The 21813-nt window shown below is 36.1% G+C and overlaps 1 protein-coding gene across 3 annotated transcripts; it reads left to right on the top strand.

Moving 5' to 3' along the window:
* Window positions 1-170: 170 nt before the first annotated feature.
* Window positions 171-19675, top strand: LOC112979067 (translocating chain-associated membrane protein 1-like 1). Of its 3 annotated transcripts, XM_064521484.1 has the most exons (11): window positions 174-411; window positions 6018-6078; window positions 8713-8831; window positions 10113-10229; window positions 10318-10376; window positions 11108-11192; window positions 11529-11599; window positions 11685-11789; window positions 14049-14192; window positions 15042-15202; window positions 18271-19675. In XM_064521484.1, the coding sequence occupies exons 1-11, from the start codon at window positions 292-294 to the stop codon at window positions 18342-18344; spliced, it is 1116 nt and encodes a 371-aa protein (XP_064377554.1). In that variant the 5' UTR covers window positions 174-291; the 3' UTR covers window positions 18345-19675. The 3 variants fall into 3 exon arrangements, with proteins under 3 accessions (XP_064377556.1, XP_064377555.1, XP_064377554.1); XM_064521486.1 differs by lacking the exon at window positions 18271-19675 and having other exon boundaries at window positions 171-411; window positions 14049-14202; window positions 15042-15178; XM_064521485.1 differs by lacking the exon at window positions 11685-11789 and having other exon boundaries at window positions 173-411.
* Window positions 19676-21813: the final 2138 nt, after the last annotated feature.

Genomic DNA, 21813 nt, shown 5'->3' on the forward strand with positions numbered 1-21813 from the left:
CCCATGGGACTGGTTGGAGCTCGCGTCACTCATATCGGACCCCGACTCCCATCGTGACTGCCCAACCGCCGCTGAAACACCGCCCTCCTGGAAGCCTCTCCTCCCAGCCGCCCAGCGATTAGCTGCTAGGGCTGCTAGTTAGGGGGCTTCTTCAGCTTGATTGGCTGGAGGAGGGTAGGGGGCGGGCCCCGGGGGCCTGCGGTGTTTACTGTGCGTGAGGGAAAGTGGCCGTTGAGGGGAGAGGCGCCACTCCCCTTGGCGGGGCCGCCTGCCTCGGGCGCCGTCACCGCCATGGGGCTCCGCAGGAAAAACAGGAGCCCGGCGGTGCTGAGCCATGAGTTCGTCATCCAGAACCACGCGGACGCCGTGTCCTGCCTGGCGATGGGCCTCCTGCTGGGGCTGATGTTCGAGGTACCGGCGCGGGGTGCGGGGGCCGGTGGCTGCCGGGACGCGCAGGACCTGGCGCGGCAGCCGCGGCGCCCCGGCTTGCCTCCCCGGGGCCGCGCCCCCGCCGCTGCGGAGCGGAGCTCTGCCCCCCGCCCGGCTCCTCTTCCCTGCCGCATGGTGCCCCGAGGCCTGGCCCTGTGGCACGCTGCCCCCGCACCCCTTCCCGCGCCTCGGCTCGAGTTGCGGCTTTGCCCGCTCCCGCCTTGCTGCACTTCTTTTCCCTTCCTCGCCCGGCTTCCCGTCATCTCCGCACCTGGCTCACCCCTCGCAGCCTCCTGCAAACTCCCTTTTACCCAGTTCCGTTCCCTTGAATAAAAAAAAGTCCCTCACACCTCTTTGCTTGAAGCACATTCGTTGTGTGGCTCTTGTTCGTGTGTGAGAGTATTTACTTTTGTTTTTCCCTGTTCAGATGTCCACGTGGTAAAGCATGTAGGAGCTCCGTGGCAAAGAGGGTTTCAGGCAGCCCCTGATGCTTTGAGCAGGCTTAAACCAAATACTATCCAAAAACTGCTACCCGCCCTTGGCACCACTGCTCCCTCTGTTGCTGACTCACCTCCGTGGTAACGGATAATCTGAAGAAAAATGCGGGATTTCACAGTCTCGGACTGATTTCTGAATTCCCCCTCCCCTTTGCATTTGAAAGTTATCATAAAGTTTATATGTAAGCTGCTTATCAGTTTCTTGGGTGCCGGCTGTTCTCTTTTAGGCATCCTTTTCCCACCTTTGGGCCAAAACTCTTGTGAGTGTGTTAGGCTGGTGTTGAGCATGTGGTAGGGTTTTGTAAATGGATAGGTAACTTACATATTTTGCTGAAATATTTCAACATTTTTCCATCAGTTGCATAAGATTTAAAATCATATTATTTTAAAATAAAAATACTTTTAAATTCTGAGAGAAAATACTTCTTTGCAGGTGTCTTTTTATTTTTATCTTGACCCACTTCTGAAACTTAAGGATACTGCATAGGAACAGAGTAGAGAAAGGAGTTGCAACAGTCAGATAATTTCCTTCTAAATGTTGGACAAATCCAGTGTTGGAATATAATGAGTTGTGTCTACAGTATAAAAGTTAGCAAGTGAAATACAGAAGTCTGTCTTTGGCTAAAAAAAAATTAGCTAGGAGTTTGGCAACTAAGGTGATAAAGGCTTTTTAGTTAGCTTTGAAGGAGGAAAGTGAATGCTTGCACCTGGGATAAAACAAATTCAGTTTGGGATTCCTATATATATATAAAACTTGTTATATATCTTGTGTATGTTACTTTGTAATGAGGTTACCTCCTGTGTCTTTGCTGTTAAAAGCAAGTAAGGTTTTTGAATTTGGTCTCAAAATTCCATTTGTCTTAGCTTAGGCTTTGTATGAACACAAAAGTTGTACTTCTGTAAGTCTACCAGTATTTGGAGAGACTGCAGCTCCCCAGTGTGTTTTTGTTCTAGTGATGAAGCTTATCTCTTTCACAGGAAGAGGAGTGGATTGATATTAGTTAAACTCAAGCATCATTAGCAGAATATCTCATTTCTACTCTGAATAAATCTCAAAGTTTAAAATTCTGCAGAATATATTCCAGTGTAGCTTGTGATGTGTTTTTATTGTGCTTGTTTGACTAGACTTGTATACTTATGGTATAATTTAAACACTTTGCATGTCCTTTTTGATGCAGATGTTCTCTGTAGATTGCAACAACTTTCATTTCTTATGCAGAGGAACAGTGTTTCTATATAACAGGTGATAAATGGTTTTGTTGCTAAAATACCAGAAAAAAAGTTCTGTACAACTTTTCATTCTCTTGCCAGATTTTTTCATGTTAGACCTCTATCTCACTCACCACAGAAAAGTGTACAGTAGTTATTGAATTAAATCTATATTTCATTGTTCACTGCGTAGGCCTTATACCATATTTATTATGTGTAATTCAAACTCTACCAAGCAAACAAAACTACTGATGTTTTTGAGTATTTTTGTGACGTTTATCAGGACACAGTATTGAATGTTTCTTAAGTGTTACTAGACTTGCCTGCACAGCTGTTACCTCCATTTCCTTTTGGTCTTGATTTCCTCTCTGTATTAAAGTGAAATTATTTTTAGGTTTTGAGTTTGGGGCACTGAATGACTACTTTCTTATCAATGCTTTTCACAGCATTTTATACATACTGTGATTTTAACTGCAGCTGTCAGTGGCAGGTTTCCAAATCCGACTTGTGGTACCTTAGGTTGTACAGTAATGAACTAAAGAATGTGTAAATGAAACATTTTAGAGTTGACTGCCTCTTAAATGATTTGTTCAGGACTGTGTAGCGATATCAGTGTAAATATAGGGTTTTCTTTTGTAGGTGGCATTCAATTGCCCATATCCGTGAGGCCATCCAAAAAACAATAGGTATGTTAAAATTAAAAATGAGCATTAGTATGTCATTAATTCAATTATAAGAATTTCTTTAAAGGAAATTCTTATGTATGGTTGTTTTTCCACCTTAATTGTGCTTTTCTATACCTTAACTTTGCTTATTATTATGAGGTCTATAGATGTTTGTAATGAGACCCCCTCTGATTATAACATACTGAAAAATGGCAGTTAAATTTAGTACATAAGTGCTATTTTCTTTCTTCTTCCTTCTCTGAGAATCTTTATACAGCCTTTTGTGTGTCCAGTCTTAGTCCTTTTCTTGACAAGAGAGTAGGCTTTGTCTTCAAAAGAAACTTTGCTTTCATCGTCCACGGTTCTTTTTAAGTCACTAGTGTAAGCAGAAAAAGTTCCGCATGATTTCCTTCCTTCTCCTAGAAGAATTTCCATCATCCCTTCTGTGTATCCTGTGGTAAGGTGGCCACAGATGCCACTTAAGGGAGCTTCTGTACTTTCCGTAGAGTGGAACATTTGTAGTGTGTAGTCTGCTTCACAGACAACTGCAAAAGGTAATATCTAACCTGAGGGGCTTTAGCAAAGATACCTGCCAACTTCTTCTCTCAAAGCACGTGAAAACTAGCTTATCCTCGGGAAAGCTACTATCCCAGTATGTCTTCAGGAGATGGTTGTAGTAGATGAATTGATTCGGTTGAAGAGAGCATATGGTTTCAGTCCCTTTTTAGAATGAAATGAGACTGCAGTGAACTCGGAGAGCAACACTTTCAGGTTTTCTTTCAGAAATAATGTTTTTCTCCAGTCTTTGAAGGGCAGCCTTGTGGTAACAAACCATAAATTGAAAAATTGCCTTTCACTGCCTTTTAGCTTGACTGTAACTTCAGGTATCTTTGTGACCATATATAAATTTAACAGTTATGTGCAGTGAGCCTATATTGTAAAAGTAATCTGTACCATTCCTCTAATAATAGTAGTTGTAAGATTAACTTGCTTACAAGTTTTTGAGAATTGTTCCTATACTTAAGGAATTTATGTTAATTAAGTAATGATGAAAAGAGTATTCTGTATACTTTAATAAAGTACAGGCCTCAAGGTTATGGAGTTGTGACCAAAACTTCTGTTTAACTTATTGTCTTTGCAATTTGAGCTGTTCCGGATTTTGTAACCAGGCTTATGGCACAGCCTGCAGTCAGTCCCAATCTCAGAGAACAGCACAGTGAGGGCAGAACTGTTGACCGCTTCAGTATTGCTAAGGCTGCCAGCGAGCTCCCTTCTGGCGTGGGCAGTGACAGGGAAGAGGCATGTCCCCAATGAAAGGGTCTGCAGGACGTGCCATGCTGCTGTCTGAACGCTCTGCCATGAAGGAGACTGTTGCTGTGGGTCCTAAATCATAACTGGCTGAAAGCAAGTGTCATTGTTTTAGCAAGGTGCTCATGGCATCAATGCCCATGTAACTATCTATATTTTCCCTGTCTTCTAGAAGCAAACAGTTGGCAATGAATTCTTTGCACTCTCACTCCAAGGGGGTTTTAAGTTGGTTTTGCTACGTTGGCTGCTTGTTCTTCCCCTCAAGCAGGCACAAGAATTTGTGTAGCTGAGCAGTGCAGCAGATTCAGAAACTCATCTATGTTAAAATTAGTATTTTTTTTACTCCCTCTTGTTTTGCTAGGTCAGTTTTAACTTAGTAGTTCCCCTGTCCAGTTCACCACGCAGCTACTTGTGATGGCAAGTGTGGTACAGAGACAAGAACCAACTGGCAGTAAAGAGAAAGGCCAGATTGCTCCCCTTGATAGTAGTGCTGGTTTATACAAGCCTAGATTGTTCATGGAACTGCAGTGGCTGACAGTCAATTTTGTATGCCAGAAAAATCAGTACTTTTTTTTTCCATTAATGAGAATTCCTTTTAAAAGTGCTCTTCAATATTATGATTCCTCTACTGCTTAATTTCACAGGTGCACTCCCAAACAGTACTTAAATGATGTGCCTCCCCCCTCCCTTTTCTGTTACAGAGGATGTTCTTCCATGTTGTTGTGCCACTTGCTTACTTTGTAGCTGGTTAAATTTGTGCTTGTTTTATATGTTCCTGTATGTTCTTATTTATACTTTTAGAAATCAGGCTGTGTAACATGTGAGGAAAAATAGCTTTCTTTTTTTAGTTTACATTTCCTTGTAAGTCACCTCTATGAAGCTCAGTTTAAGAGAAAATGTAAAAGGTGTAAGAATTTATTCTCCTTTATGTTGATTTTTTTTTCAGTTGTTCCCTGTTGTCTATCTCCGATTTGTGCCCTAGATAATGGAGTGCTTGCAATCATAATAAATGTATTTGCCATTCGCAGTGTAGGATGTAGTTTCATATTGCATTTTCTGCAGCAGTGAAATCATTTTTCTCCTCCACTCACTTATTTCCATGTGTCGTAGCTTATCAGTCTTTCAGTTAATGAGCACGACTGTTTCTGAAGTCGTGAAAACCAGATCAATGAAATGTTTCCACTTAAATATGTTTACCTCTTATCACTCAGGCATAGGGTCTATAAGCCCTACTGTAAGCCAGATAATAAACAGTCCTGTTGCCATAGCTAAGGGCTAAATACACTGCATCATGGGAACGGGAAGAAGTTGTCAGGAGATACAGATGGCTGAAAACTTTTAAACTAGTTTTGCCACCAGAGAAAAAGTAGCATGGAAGTGTGCTATTGGCTACTTGGATTGTGCTGTAGTTTTTAGAAAATGTTTGCTTCTTCTTGCTTTATTTATCATACAGGGAAATTCATGGATGAGCCCTTTAGTTCTACTATTATGCTTTGAATACTCGATTTATTTATGCACACCCTTAGCCAATATGTTGTTCTTTTCAGTATCTTGCAAGATTAGGTCAAACTTTCCATCTGGATTAATTTAAAGGATCTTTTAACTTTTGAAATAAGACGTTTGCACTTCTAAATACTTAAAAATGTTATTTAGTACAACAGTGAGCAATTTGAGCCTTAGCTAAAGGGACATAAATCAAGTTCTGACCCTACACAACTAATATTAAAGGATTTGCAACATGGTGAGCCTCTGCATTTCTGGGAGCTGAATAGCACTGTTGGGACCCCTTTGATTTAAATCACGTGTGGGAGAACATTTGTTGATGGCATAATCTTCTACTTTTGGGTGTTCATAGTCTAGCTTATTTCAAATATCTGATACCTTTTTCTTGTCTCTCTTTAAATTTCAGGTCACAGCCAAGTACGTCATCATCTTTATCACTGTGCAGTACAATGTCACCTATGCCACTGGTAAGATTAAATCAAATCTATTCCGTTTCAGTGTAATGCAAGAACCCAACTATTAAAGAGTATATTTTGTTCTAAAGACTGTTATAATACATTAGTACTCTCATGTTTGCCTGCCAGCTTTTGGGTTTACTAATACTGTATTTGGTAAAACATTCTAGTGTTTTTTCTGTTGCTTGTGACTAATACTCAGCTATTTTTCCCGTAGTTAATGTTACTATAAAATCATATTTTAATGCAAGAAACTTGTTCTTTCCAGTTTTTGAGACAAACAATGGGAAGTTATTGAATAGTAAAATATTTTTTTAACTTCTAAATATCTACTGGTTATTCCTGATTTCTTATGTGCCTACTAACAGATTTTTTTAATATATATTTCAATAATATCACGTTATTATTCTTGAAGAACTGCTATAGCTGATTAAAGACATAATTTTGGATAACAGAATGAGGGAGACTAGTATGGATTTTTTTCCCCTAAATATTTTCATTTCTTCCATCTTTTGTAGCTGCTGTACTAAATACACGAGTGGTAAGCGGCTAGTGGGATTTCTCTATTTGATAACTTACATTTTCATAATAATATTAATAACCATACACTATTTCTGGAAAATCTTATATGGGCATCACTAAAATTTCAGAAATAGAAACTTAATTGATGTTTTAACCTCTTTAAAAATTAATACATGATGAATTCATTTTAGCCTCTATATACTTGTATAAATATGTATTTATAGTAGTGTTTTTTCCCCAGTCTTTTTCCTTTCACCATCATTTAAAACACACTGTCTGAACCTTATGTTGAAAAGAAACTCATAAATTTATTTCATCATAGACAATTTTCTGTGTATTCCCAGAAATTAATCTTCTCAGTGTTTTGGAAAAATAGGTGCCATGATCCACCTACTACAGATATGGAACTAAGGTTCAGATGTATTAGAAGAAACGTCATCAGGATTCTATGAATTTTGGCTTCCAAACCTGAGACCTCTGTGCTGTGACTGTTCCAGACAGTGAAGCACTTTGAATGCATTTAGTATGTTCAAAATAATGCCTTGATCAACTTCACTTACAGTTGTGAATATACATCATTTTTGCAAACTTTTCCTGAGATGCCTCATGTTGAACACTTGAGATGTGCACAGTCAGTGGACTTGTGCTTAACTGGTATTTGAGCAGCGTCAGGTAGGAATCTCATATAGCAGAGATAAAAGTAGAATTCATTTGTCAGAACAGTTACCTGTGAGCCTTCATAATGTATGGCATTTATATATGGTAGATATGATCAAAGCATAGCTTCCTTTAATTTTATAGATGTATATGAGTTCCACACAAGAAATTTTAAGGCCTCAACTTGGGCCCTCAGAAAATAATGAAAATATAACTAGTGGACACCCTTTTGAAAAACAGTGCTAGCTACCAGGCAGAAATAGCATTTGATATGCAATTACTTTTACACTGATTATGTCTCAGGCTGCTTTCAAGCATTGAAAGAGGACGTCTTACATATTTTATAATTCTACAAAAGTCCAGTGCGCTAGGACCTTAGCGTACCATTCACATTACAGGAAACAGTAATTGCTTTCTTGACATTTTCCACCATAGTTTCCTTTAGAAGAAAATGTTTTATGATGACCATATTTCTGCCGATCTGTTTTTAGGCAGCATCAACTAAGTTTGATAAAGGGTAAAAGTCTTAAAGACAACAAAATTCTTTGACATTTATGAAAATTAATAGCTGTATAGAGAAGAGACATCCAAATTAATGACCTTACTTAGGAGAAAGCAGAAGAACACAAGTCTTAGACATGTTAGCCTGCAAATCAGGATAATGTGCTTCTTGAATAGTTGTAGTACAAGTTATTTCTTTTCCATTGTGGTCTCACAGATGCATAAAGAAAAGTGCGGTTGGGTGTTTGTGGATCAAAGGTGACACATCCCGATGAAACAAGGCTTCCTGAGATCTACTTCTCCTCGTACTTGCTTTTTTAATTGAATTTCATTTGTGTGGTCTCCCACACTTCAGCGAAGTAAATGCAAACATTTGAAGTATTTCTATGACAGTAGAATTTTTTAAATTTTTTCTAACAATCTTGTTTTTAATTTATGAAAACATATTGCTAGTTCTGTAAATGTAAGATTACTTGCAACTACGCAACATCTCTTAAAAAGAGGGAAATTACTTATTCGTTATTGACCCATGATGTTGAACTACTTGGGATACTATCCGCACTGTATCATTTCTTTCTCTCTACATGTAGTCATGCTTCTTGAGATATAATTTCATTTGGTCTCTACCAAAGTATAGAGAGTAGTGGTGTTTTTGGTTTTGTTTTTTCTTCTTTTTGATGGCCTAGTTGAAAGAAATTGATAGATGCTACAGCTCAGTGTGTACTGCTCTCAACCATTCCTTCCAGGTTTGTAAGTGTATCATTATATTGAAGGAAAAGAGGATCCAGCTTATTTAATCAGGTACAAAAATCAATTTGTCACAGCCGGAAAGTTTGAATTAATACAGGATATTAGTTCTAACCTAGCTTCCAAAAACACAGGTCATTGGTGCCCTTTCTCAATTGCACAAAATACTTCTTCATAAGAAAGTAAAATATATGTTACAAGCTTTTTTTTCTTTTTCAGATGACAAGAGTGAACATGTTCATTTTTATGACTATGGTCCAAAAGACATTGCCACTATCTTCTTCTACATGCTCATAGCTATTATTCTGCATGCTGTAATCCAGGAATACATATTAGATGTAAGTTTACTACTGGGGTATAATTTACTTTTATAAACATTGCTTTTAGCTATCAGTTGCTTAGCAGGCTGTTTTTGCAGTAAAGTGTATAAGCCATAGTACAAGAAATAGCTTAGCATTTGGAAGCCCTATTATGATTGATCCTTTTGTTCTTTGACAAAAGTGCAAATAGACTTTGATATTTGCATAGTGATATTTCCTCAAATTTTCTCTATTGGTATTCAGTAGTGCTTTTTTCCATAGGCAGATGAAAAAAAAGGTGTACATACCATCCAGTTACTTCATCTCCCTAAAATACTTAATATGGTAATCGACTGACAAAAGGTCTTTTACCTCTTAGATATTTTTATATTATTTATTTTGTTTAGAAAAAAAAAAACATTTTCCTCTCAAGTGTTGTTCATTTGGATATGTTCTGACTCTTTTATGCTCTTTTGTGCATAAACACATGTGCAATCACTCGCTTGTAGTTTGCAACATAGGAAATAAATGCTACCTGTTTTTCCTAATACTGGTTTAAACAAAAAAAAAAGAGCTTCAGATTTTAGATGGTGAATTTTATCAATATTTCTCTTTTTGTGTCTTTTCTCATGCAAATAGCCAAAAAACCCACGATTTTTGCCAATAGGCCTTTCAGCTTGGACTGAGCTTTTCTTTCATTTATTATTATTGAGTTCCATTATTCTACAACAACAGATACCAAATGTTCATGTCCAAGCTCAGAATACCTGTGAATGAGGTTTGCTGCTTTAGATTTTTAATACATTTTCAGAAGATCAAAAAGGAAAATAACTGCAGTGTGACGGATTCTTATTTGTCAGCTGAGCCTCAATAACTTAATCATGTGCTGTTTTATACCAACTCAGTTGCAAAGTAAAATGAACTTGTTAAAGTCATCATGAAGACAAATTAGTATTGAATGGCCTTGGAATGACTTCACAAATAGGTCACCTGAGTCACAGAAGCGTGAATGTATTAAAGTGCACGAAGAGATTTGAAGAATTTAGCAATATGACTTTGATTCTGGAAAAAAAATACGAGTGTCTGGCTTTATTATTTAAATATTTTCCATGTTTACTTTGGCAGCAAGTTTTATTGAACCTAGTTGTCGTATATACAGATCTGTATATTCTGCAAATCAAGCTCTCATATGGTAGGAGCTATGTATTTTGATTGAGGAATGTGAGATTAGGGAAGTAAAGAATACAAGAGTGAACACTAACTGCCAAATAGTTTTCTTGTTTTAGAAATTAAATGTGCTGATCTGTTTTTTGTTTCTAGAAAATTAATAGACGTCTGCATTTGTCGAAAACAAAGCACAGCAAATTCAATGAATCCGGACAGCTAGCATTTTTCTACTTGTTTTCATTTACATGGGGAGCAAGTATTTTGACTGCAGTAAGTAAGTCACCCTAATTGCTTTTTTATTTACAGAATAGACTTAAAATATTAAGAAGGTCCTTAAATCACTGACCTTTTTCTTTAGGAAGAATTCATGATGAACCCAACCTCACTGTGGAAAAATTATCCCCATTCTCGTATGCTGTAAGTGTGTTAAAACCTGATACTTCTAATGATTCAATTTTAAACTGCCCAGAATTTTGGGGACTACTAAAAAGGTATTGACATTAGTGTGTTGCAAGAATGACAGCTAGGTGAAAATAATTTCTTCTGTTTAAAAACTGTAAGCTGTTCTATCCAAAGGTAATTTGCAATGCTTTAAACAACAATCCGGCAGATATTTGCATGTCTTTAGTTTTACCGTGGCAGCTGACTTGGAGTGAAAGTGTTTGCAAGATGGGATGTAGAATAGGACAGCTGAGGTGTTTCACACTAAAGAAACGTGTGTGGGAGGGTGAATGTTTAAATTAGGGGTGATTTATAGCTTGATTGTTATTAAGATGCCTTATGAAATTGTGTTGTTTGTCCCTTTTCCCCTCCTTCCTTTTTCCTCTTTTTCCAGTGTGTGTACATAGAGGGGGGAGGATATGCATTTTTAAGAAATGATTCCCATCGTTCAAGGGATAACCTGTTTTTGTTTTGTTTTAATACTAGTTCAAAAGGTGATTCAGAATATGCTATCAAGAAGTGTACAGATGCTAATTGAACAAACTGTCACCATAGAGTTGTTTTGTTTGCAGTTCCTATGATTTAGAAATCATAATATATAATTAGTCAGAATGAATTATTTTAAGATAGTGGATTAAAATCTTGTATCTCATGTTGAAAGACTGAAAAGTCGTGATTTTGTTTTCTTCATCTGAATTATCGTTTAGTTTTCAGGTAAAATTCTTCTATATTTGCCAGATAGCCTATTGGCTTCATGCACTGCCAGAGCTATACTTTCAAAAGACCCGAAAGGTACGGAGTGAAGTCCTCAGTACAGTTAATGAAATACATATTCTTTCCAATTATTCATATTAATATTTTTGTTTATAGTAACTATGTACATATTTATTTACACATTCATATTTATATATTCAGTTATTCATATTTTGTTAATATATTTTAATTGCTTGTATTTGCTAGCTTATTTAGTCTGTGTCAGAAAATCGCATTATCTGTAGGTGTAGAGTTGGATATGCTCCTAAGAGATGTATACAGCAGTGAGAAAAAAAATCAAGGTTAATGAATTACATGCTTTTTCTCTGGATAATATAACTAAACTGTAACAGTACATTATTTCTCTAATTCTAGGAAGATGTTCCAAGGCAGCTATGTTATATTTGCCTTTACATTGCTCATATCTCTGGTGCCTATATATTAAAGTAAGTGTTTGCACAATCATTTTGAACAGATGAATTTATTTACTTCACCATTTTATTGCACAATTCTATTTTTTCTATTTTATAGTTTGCAGCATTTGGGGCTAATTCTGATGGTACCTCACTATTTAGTGGAACTCATTTTTCATGCCTCCCGTCTTTTCTACTTCAGTGATGAAAACAAGCAAAAAGGGCAAGTCTTGCATGTATTCCTTATTATTCAGAACTTTGGGTACTGTTTGCATATAAATGTATTTGCATGTATGTAAAAATGTTCAGGTAGCAAACCTCACATGTTCTGTGCCTGATGTTACTTGCTTTGAATTCAAGCAAGTCATTGTCCCTGTACAGAGTCAAGGAAGCAAATATACTTCATAGTTATAGTAAGATTTTGTTTAGACTCTTGTTAAAGTCCCCTTTCAATTTGTGTCAGCTACTTCAGCTTCTGTAAGTTGCCTATTTGCTTTAATGTTCATAAATGTTTGTATATAGGGATGCTTGTTTTTAAAACAAGTTAACCCAAGAATAAAAGGAGCATTCCCCATAAGTTTTTGCAGGTGTTTCCTTTTTTAGTAACAGCAAAAAGGAAATAACTATACAACAGAGGAGGTAACGTCTAAAATGTGCGTAGGGGATAAAATGTCTTTAATTATGTATCTCTTGAATAAGATTTTCAACTGTTCTGAGAAGAAGGGGTATAAAAGTAATGTATCCTTCAGGAAAGGAAGGAGATACACTGAGATACTTAACTGTGAGGCATGCTAAGAATGATTGGGTACATTTCACCATCTGAATGCAAAGACTTTGGGCGGTTCTGATATGAATAAAACAGCATTGTCCCCTTTGGGTATTCTTGTCTCTTATTCGGTCTTTCTCTGCTGTGCGACTGCCCACCTGGAAGAGATTATCATGCACATCTTGCTTTCTTTCATGTAATCCCTTATATATGGGCAGCCTCCTTTGAGGCAGTCTAATGGTGCTGCTCCTTCTGATCTTTTCACAGGATCCATTTATGTCACTCCTTAAAGCTAATGATTTAAATATGTACAGTGAATGTTCTTTGCAGAAAATCAATATTTATTAATGCAAATAGGGAAAGTAGGAGAAAGCTTTTTTTTTTTTTCATGTGTGTCATACTTTTTTTTTGAGCTATGAGCTTATCTGCTTTTCATTATATGCCATCCAAATGCATCAAGGCTAAAATACTGATTAGAAGAACATCTTTTTCTGTCCTATGAAGAACATAATGGTCAGATAAGCAACTATGTCTTTCTTTGGCTGGAAAGCAGTTATCCTATATGCATCGTTGCTGCAACTTAAATAACTGGAAATTGAAATTGGACTTCATGAAAGATGATGTGCAGAAGCATTTGGGGCATTTTATTTCTCTTACAACACATAGCACTTGTAACTTTAACTGTAGAAACAATACAATTTCAAAAGCCAGGTATTCTCCTAGCCCAGCGTTTGCCGTTTCTATTTACAAGTTATACATTCAGACACTGTAGCTTTCCTCAAAATCTTGTTTTGGAGGAGGGTGGGAAGAAGGTAGCGCTCTTTTTTTTTTTTTTTTTTTTTTTTTTTTTTTTTTTTCTTTCCTAGTGGTCTTGCTTACTATACTGTGACAGATTTGAAGCATAAGTTTTCTTTAAGTTTAAAATCAGTTGAACAAGCTGGGTTTCCCCCCCTCCCTCCAGTGGAGGTTTTGAAAAGGTACTGTTTTTCACATTAGTAGAGCCTCTTTTAATCCATTAATCAGTGACGTGTTACCAAGTCTCTTGTCTGTAGAAGTCTTTATGTAATGTAGTAGTAACTACCAATATGACCATGTTCATTTTTTTTAATTAATTACTGTCAGCTTGGTAGCATTCTGTGCTTAAAGGTTCTTTGTCGCATCCTAGGGCAAAAATTTCTGGATACTGAAAATCTGTAGGATGACGTCTTGCTCTGTTAACTGTAAAGTGAAAAGGTTGTGATTCGTTATTTGTTCTTACTAGCTAACTGACCATTGTTTTTTCTCTTCTTAATCTATAAATTTCTGGCTTTTAAAAATACATCAAATAGTTGGCAGATCAAGGCAATATATATATGTGTATTATACCTTTAGGGTCATCTTTCTGGCTCTATAACATCACTGCTACTCATAAATGACTCGCAACATGAATGTCAATTTGAGACACGCCTTTTTGCTTCACTGTGCTTTCTAGTCAAAATAGTATGTAATTTTTTAATTTTCCCTCAGTGAAAACTCATTTTCTATATTGAACACTTTGAGGCAGGATTGAATGGTTTGGAGAAGACCAAGAGGTTAATTTTTTTGCAAATGTTGGTCCCTTCCTTTTCCTGTCATTGTTGAGAGAAGTTTAATGAAAAGCTCTTTGTGCACTTAACTTTATTGAAAAGAAATGGACTGAAAGGAGAAAGCACATTAATTTCATTATTTTGTTTTCAGATTTACCATTTGGGCTTTACTTTTTGTAATGGCACGTCTTTTGACCCTAACTTTATCTGTCCTCACGTTTGGATTTGGTCTGGCAAGAATAGAGAATCCAGGTTTTTCCATAGCAGACGGAAACTTCAATGTACTCACTGTGAGGTATAACAAGGCTAGTAGACATTCATGCTTTTGTATAATGTGGCATTTTAAAGTGTCTTTTAATATAAAAATGTGAGATAATGATGTGCTTTGAAGAGGTTCCTTCTCTTTGTGCCTCAGAGGTGACATTTTCCTCTGAGTTTTTAACAGGAAGGGGAATTTTATTCTTTTTTCTATCTTCTTTTCACAAAAGTAGTAGAACAGACTATATGGGAAACATAAGGCAAAAAGAGAATTTCTTTTTAATGAATTTTTGATTATTATCCAAAAACCTGGGATAATCATCTCATGGAAGTTTTTTACTTTTCCTATGTCTATTATGGACATAATATCATTTAGCAATATTAATACCATCATTTTTAAAAATAATTTTTGATTGGGGCTTTCCTAAAATATTTTTGAGTGTCTGTTATTCTTGCTTGTTCATTTTGATATCTGATTCCTTTTTCAATATAAGCTCATCACTTTAACGTTCACTCGTATAAAAATGTCTATAATCAAGCAGGTGGGAGGGATTTTTGAATCTGTATGATTTCTCATTTGTAGTTGATTTGACAGAAGGGGCCTCTATTATGCAATTTCCTATCAGCCACTGAAAGCTAAAATCGTAACTCATTGATAAACGTGATTGCTTCTATCAATATATTTGTATACAAATCCCATTTGTTTCTCATGTGGGCACATACCCTTCTGATAAGAAAGCCTTCTGATACCCCTGTTTTCCTGTGATATGAGTTGTTTTAATGGTAGACATTTGGAAAAAAAGGAAGCAGGTACTGCCTTGCAGTGTGTTCGTGGATAACTAAAGCTTTCATCTAATTGTCTCTGAATTCTCAAATCTTTTATTAGGATTAGCTGCCTGACTGCCATTTGTCTAACACAAGCCTGGATGATGTGGAAATTTATAAACTTTCAGCTGAAGAAATGGAGAGAACATATTCAGAACCAGATTCCTAAGAAAAAAATAACTAACACAAAGAGCAAACCAACAAAGAAGGAACCAAACAGAGGTCAGTAGCATAATGTTCTGAAGCTATTTCTAGACTAAATGCTTTCATAGAAGATGCATCATCTAATATCTTTCCTTTTTGTAAAAGAGCAAAAGCATCCATCTTTTGATATGTAGAAGATGTAGATAACACTACAGTTTCTTCAAAAGTTGGAAAATATTCTTCTCTAATTCCATATTACTAGCAGGACAGCACACTGCATTTAATGTTAGTGCTGAAGAATCCCGGGAGATCTTCAGGGCCAGTGCTATTTGTTGAACTCTACATTAATGTAAATGCAAGGAATGTTTCATGAAGCTGGGCTTAATGATTCCAGGCTGCTTTTCTTTTTAAAATCAGTCTTTTATAATGCCGCAAAAAATTGTTTAACTTTACCTCTACTGTATCTCATAAATTCTGTTTGTATTATGTTTCAGACCATTAAAATTTAGTTTGCTTGTTCTGTATACAAAAAGACAGAGCTTGTAAAGAAAACTATAGCCACTGAAAAAGAACTCCAAAGAAACATTGCAGTAACTGGTAAAGGACAGCTAATGGAGAAAGACCTTTTTTTAAATGACATTATATAAATTTCAAATTCAAATGTTTTATCAATTAAATGACTTAAATAGGATTTCTGAAGATTATAATCAAGAGAAATTTCATATTCCTGTTAGTAAATATATAAAACACTGGAGAGAAATATGTATGAAAGCTTTGGAATTACTTCTCATGAAATTTGGGTAGAGCTTTGAAAAACACTGGGAATTTTACCACATGCTGTCTCTGTCTTTCTCAAGTTATTCTTTATGTATTAGCTTTTACCAAGAAGCGTAGACGCTCTCTACACTCAGAGATTACTAACTCTCTGAGTCAGCATTAACTGAAATCAGTTGGAAGATTCTGGATGAACATAATGTGTCAGTGACGCTGTTTTTTCGTTATCTTTCCGGAGCCGCCTTCTGTTCTGAATATAGCTGCAGATGCATTTGTTTTCCTTCTCCGGTCTCCTAAGTCCTTCTCTCCTTTCCCAATGAATAACTTCATTGCTTTTCTGTGTTGCCATATGAAATTAGTGCAATTTTTAAGTTCCCCAGCTGATTGTGGTTTGGAATAGCGGAAGTGAAATCATAGTTTGACTTTGTTTTGCTCCGGCTGAGCAAAACAAGGAATAGCAAAGGCATTAGAGCTCTCTGATTGCATATATGGGAAGATGTTCATACACTGTTTATCAGTTAATCTTGCTTCTGATTGCAAGAGTACTCACACCTGGAGAGAAATTCTTAAGCATAGCTTGGATTCCACTGAAGCCGGTAGTTTAGTTTTAGGCATTGTCTACAAGTCATTTTCTAAGCTACTGAAGATAGTTGACTCTCCCTGTCTTCCTCCCCTTAAGATAAGAATCCAGACTCAGTTGCAGTTAATGCATCTAGTTAATGGTTAGTCATGATCTGCATAGGCTCCTAACAGTATAAAAAGAGAATACATATTTGAGGTGGTTAGGTGCGGAGAGTTCATGTAGCTGATAGTAAGACAAAATAATCAAGTTCAGATTAACTGGGAAAAGAAAGGCTAGGAGAATTAAGTATGCCATAAATCCTTCACACGCTGCTTTGTTCTGTCTGTCCTGCTCCAACTTCTGTTTGTACTATGGCCTCATCTTCTAAGCTAATGACAGAGAAGGCTAATGAGTGCGAAAGGGCATACTGTCTAGGATAGCATATTTCTTACTGGTGTAATACTAATAACACTGCATCCTGTGTTTACAACACTGTAAAACCCTAAGAAATCAGCAAAGTTGATATAAGAAACGATGAACAACTAAACTAAAATTCCAGTTAAAGAAGGATGTCACAGGAGAAGAGAGGATGTTGATTAATACTTGGTTGATTAGTAATCAGTTAAAAGATAGGAATGGTCAATTGATAATCTGCAGAGAGCTTACCAATGGGGCCTGACAAGTTTCTTTGGTGACATATTCATAAATGAACCAATGAGGTGAGAAAATGTGTAAATGAAGCAAAATTATTCCAAATTCCTGATAATAAAGAGTTGCAGAAAGATCATACAAACATGGAATAGATAAAAATTGGCAGATTTAATATGCAGTTTCTAGATTTCTAAGATACTTAAATAATGCACATTTTAAGGGGTGGGAGAAGGAAATAAATTTATATGTACACAACATTGTACTTTAAATTAGCATTTACCTGTCAGGAGAGATTTTCTAAACTCAGTATTTTTTCTGCAAACATCAGGTTGATGCTTTGCTGCAGTCAAAAAAAAAAAAAAAGAAAAAAATGGCTGGAATGTACTATTGTTTAAATCGCTCTGTGTATATACATCCTGAAAATTGGATGCACTTTTGGTGATCCCATCTGAAAAGACTTAGACTAACACCAGAAAGATGCAAAGAAAGATGACAGTAAGGGGCAAGTTTAAATACCACCTAGCTTGAAAAGAAGTGGCTCATAGGAGATATGATAGAGTTCTAAAACCTTAAGTGATTTGAGCAGGCAAATACCAAATGACTGTTTGCTATTTCTCATAGCATAAGGCTAGAGGATTTTCAATGAAACTATCAAGTCGTATGATTAAAACAAACAAAAGGAGAATATAAAACACAGAGAGATTATAGAACTCATTTCCACAGAAGCTTACGAAGGTATTAATTAAGAGATTTAATTTCTGCAGGTTCAGTCTGTCAGTAGGTATTATTAAAGCAATAGTCTAAGTGCAATTTAGACCTCGAGAGGTCCCTAACCTGTGTTGATTTTTCTGGAACTTGAGGGGAATTATGTCGGTTGAACTACTCTATTTGCACTATTTATATTGTTCCTGAAACCTCTCCTACTAGATACTTTCGGAGACAGGGCACTGGAATACAAGCGACTTTTGTCTAACCCCTGTTCTTATCAACTTTATGCAAAGTTATTAAAAATTTTATGTACCTGACTCCAAGTTAATTTGTACTGAAGCAAATACCTAAGTATTTTTGAGGTCCTAGTCTAATTTCAGGCTTTTTTTCATGTGAAGTCAAGTTGTTCTTCTGCTTACTGTAATTTAATTTTCCGTGTTTAAAATTACAGCTAACTTTGTCAATGGAGCAGCAAAATTAGAAGATGGAGCATCACCAAGAATAAGAAAATCAAAACCAGTATAAGCTAATACTAGAGGGCAACATTTGACAGAAGACTGTGACTTTAAAAAATTGATCCTGCAAAACTATTATTTGGATGTCTTATTATATAAATGGACACTATCAGGTTATATTTAAAACATTTTTGTTATTAACTCACACTTATGACAACAGATCATCTTTAATCTAGGTTAACCCAACAGCCTTCTTCAAATTTCACTTAGCTTTGACAAGGAAAGCAGATAAACGAGTTTGAATTACTGGCTCTATGACTAGAATGCGGTCAGAAATGATCACATTTCTATAATATTTGCATTAGAGACACTTCAGGATTCTATCTAAATCTAAACGATCTGTTCGTTCACTTGTTTTTGCAAAACCTAAATTCTGCACTAAAAAGATCTTACAGTGTCTGGTTTTTATTGTTTGGGTCCCCCCCCAAGACTCTTCTCTAGTTCATTCATGTTACTTGGAGTAAGAGGTATGTCTGAAATCTATCTAGCATGGTAAAAAAGCAAAAATGTTCCATACCTGATTTCTTTCTAAAGATTACAGGTTTAGAGAGAGAGCAAGATACCAAGAGCTAATTCTGACAAGACATCACTAATCTTTTAGCATAAAGGTGACTGTAATATTTAGTAAAGATGCAGATTATGTACTTTGCCATATCTGCTAGATTGCCTTTTGGAGTTAGTGGTGGATGATAGTCTTGTATGGAGGGGGAGGAAGCCAATTAATACCTGTAGTTTAATCTTGGCCCTGTTTGGGGGAAACAGGACTTCCTTGTATTTCCAAAGAGCCAGTATAGCATGCTTGCAGTCACATGTTCCAGAATTTTTTTTCCTCATCTGTTTGTTTTCTTTCTTTTGATATATATTGGCACATCTTAAAAGTCTGGAGTCTACTACTACTTTAGGAAGGTGCTCAAATAATATTGTAATGAATGTTTCACCAAGCATCATTTCAAGACTTTTTTTTCTTCTTAACCTGTAGATAATCACTTATTTTGGTCTGTGACTCAAGGTTTTATCTCTGTGAAGGCATTAACTTGGTCCTTACATGAACACTATTTTTGGGTATTATTTTAATATTAATATGCTTATATTAAAAGTGCTTGTTTGACTATAAAAAGATTAATGGTATTTTTGTAAGTAACTCTTAGATCTGAGGCTGGTATCTCAATGTTGTTTACCTTTCATGAACTCACTTTCTTATTTGCTGTAACTCTTTCCCTGTGCAAATAGACTGTAGGAATATTGCATTAATTCACATAAGCCTTTACATTTCTACTGAAAATGTTTTCCACGTAACTAGAATACATTTGTTAATATTTTTAATAAAGTTGTAAAAATGAATGCCTCATTTGGTAAAAGTATCATCTTTTGAGCCGTTTGGATGACATTTCTTAGCCTTTAAGTATGTCTCAGCATGCTGCTCACAAGACAGTGCTTTCTTTGATGCATACCTGCAACTGTAAGCCTACAGTACCTGCAGGGTTTGGACAGAGGTAGCCACAGACCAGAGATATAGAAAAAAATCTCCCTTACTAAGAAGGGAAATTGACACTAAGTTAAAGACACTGTGACTAAAGAGTGAAGAATGGTTGACTACTTTGTTTTTGTTTTTTCCCTCTACAGTGATGCAGCTCTATTCCCATCAATTTTTTTTCCCTGTCCTCACTCCAACATGCTTGAGCTCAATTTTTATTCAAAATTGGAGACTGGGCACACCCAAGTTGCCAGGTTTTCGAAAGGGAATCCAGACAGTGGCTTATTAGGTGTCAGTATCCATTTCTGGGCACCTAAAACTAGACAATTTTGAACTTAAGACTCTTTTTTACTTTTACTATTATCAGAAAGTATGTTTCTAATGTTACCAGTTGAATAAATTGATAACACTACTCCTGAATGTTCTTATTGCATGACATTCATGATGGCCTTTTCAAAGAAACTTGATGTGGATTTTTAGATTATCATTTTTATTTAAATTACTATTTTAGAAATAAGTTATTTTCAAATACTGGTATCAAATATACTAGTGTATATAGCTGCTTCTGTGTTGTGTGTACACATACACTTGAGATAGGAGCATCTTCCTTACAGCATGATGAGACTCATTTCTCTTGACAATAAAAATCACTGTCTATAATTACATTAAATATTTGGATGCTTACAATAATACCAAATGCAAGAAAATTCATTCTAGGCTTCTGCCTTATGAAGATGTTTCAGAAAACTCCATTTGCAGCAAAAAGGCTGCTTTCATTTAAAACAATGTTTCTGGGGATATCACAGTGTAATTATTTTACAGATACGAAGATGGTTCCATTGAATATACAAATAGTGAAGATTAGCAGGGCGGTAGAAGAAGTAGTTCATTGACAAAAGAAATAAGCGTATATACTTTTGGAAGTAAACTGAATTGAGTCAATTTTTGTGATTGCTCTTTTTTTTTTTTTTTTTTTATTAGCTTGCTAATATAGATTCTGTGCAAGTTCGAATGTGAAATGATTTTAAGCCAGAGGTGGGTGGTGAGGTTTCTTTTAAATCTCACATTTTTCCTTTCTGACTTAGTGGCAATGAGTTGTCAGGAAAGTAAAATCTGCATGGAAAATAATGAACTCGCAGGAGTACTTGCTTATATGTACTATAATTGACTTGTTTATTTTTTGAACTTGCAAGAATAAGGCAATTCCATACTTATCTCTGCAACTATCTGTTGTTAACTCCTTTCACACTGCTAAATTCAAACTTCTTGCTTTATTCCATGGTTAGAAAAACCTCTGTGCCACATTCAGGTATTCTTTCCATGTATTAAGCACAATATTTTATGAGGAAGATCTGAGACACAGGTCAACAACTCTGAATTCTCAAGTGCTTGCCAACTTCTTTTTAATTACAACCTTTGGGAACACTGCCAAAATGTCTAATGTCTTTGAAATGACTCTTCTCTAAGATAGTAAAACCTATTCCAAACTCCTGATGTAACAGCAAGATCCCAGGTCAATCCAAGCATCTGATTATGAAGTCAAAACAAAATACACAGTGGGAGTTGCATATAAAAGTGTTTAGCTGAATGGGATCTAGCTAAAAGGTAAACCTAAGTTGAGGGTAATGAGTAGTGCATACTGCCACTTTGTCCTTTAGTCCCATTTATGTCAAAAGTGATTTTCGGAAGTCTTAGGAACACACATCCAAAGCGGCGTGAGACAGGTCAGGAAAGCCTCTGCTCAAAGTCTAGGCTAAGGACTATGCAACATGTTAGTGGTTGAGGGGAAGGTGGGGATGTTGGGTTTTTTAGTTGTTTCTTTTTAAAGGTAGCTTTGCCAGTTTTTTTCAGACACCTGAGCTGATGGCATTTGTCATTTTCAAACAATATTACAAATGTCAAATACAGTAACAATCAAATTAGATGCTGACTCATTCCTGTTTCAACCACGTAGACTTAACTGAAGTTGCATAAAATCTCCATTAGCACAGATGTTGAGGCATGT

The sequence above is a fragment of the Dromaius novaehollandiae genome, chromosome 16 (assembly GCF_036370855.1).
Source record: "Dromaius novaehollandiae isolate bDroNov1 chromosome 16, bDroNov1.hap1, whole genome shotgun sequence".
In the NCBI taxonomy this organism is placed as follows: domain Eukaryota; kingdom Metazoa; phylum Chordata; class Aves; order Casuariiformes; family Dromaiidae; genus Dromaius; species Dromaius novaehollandiae.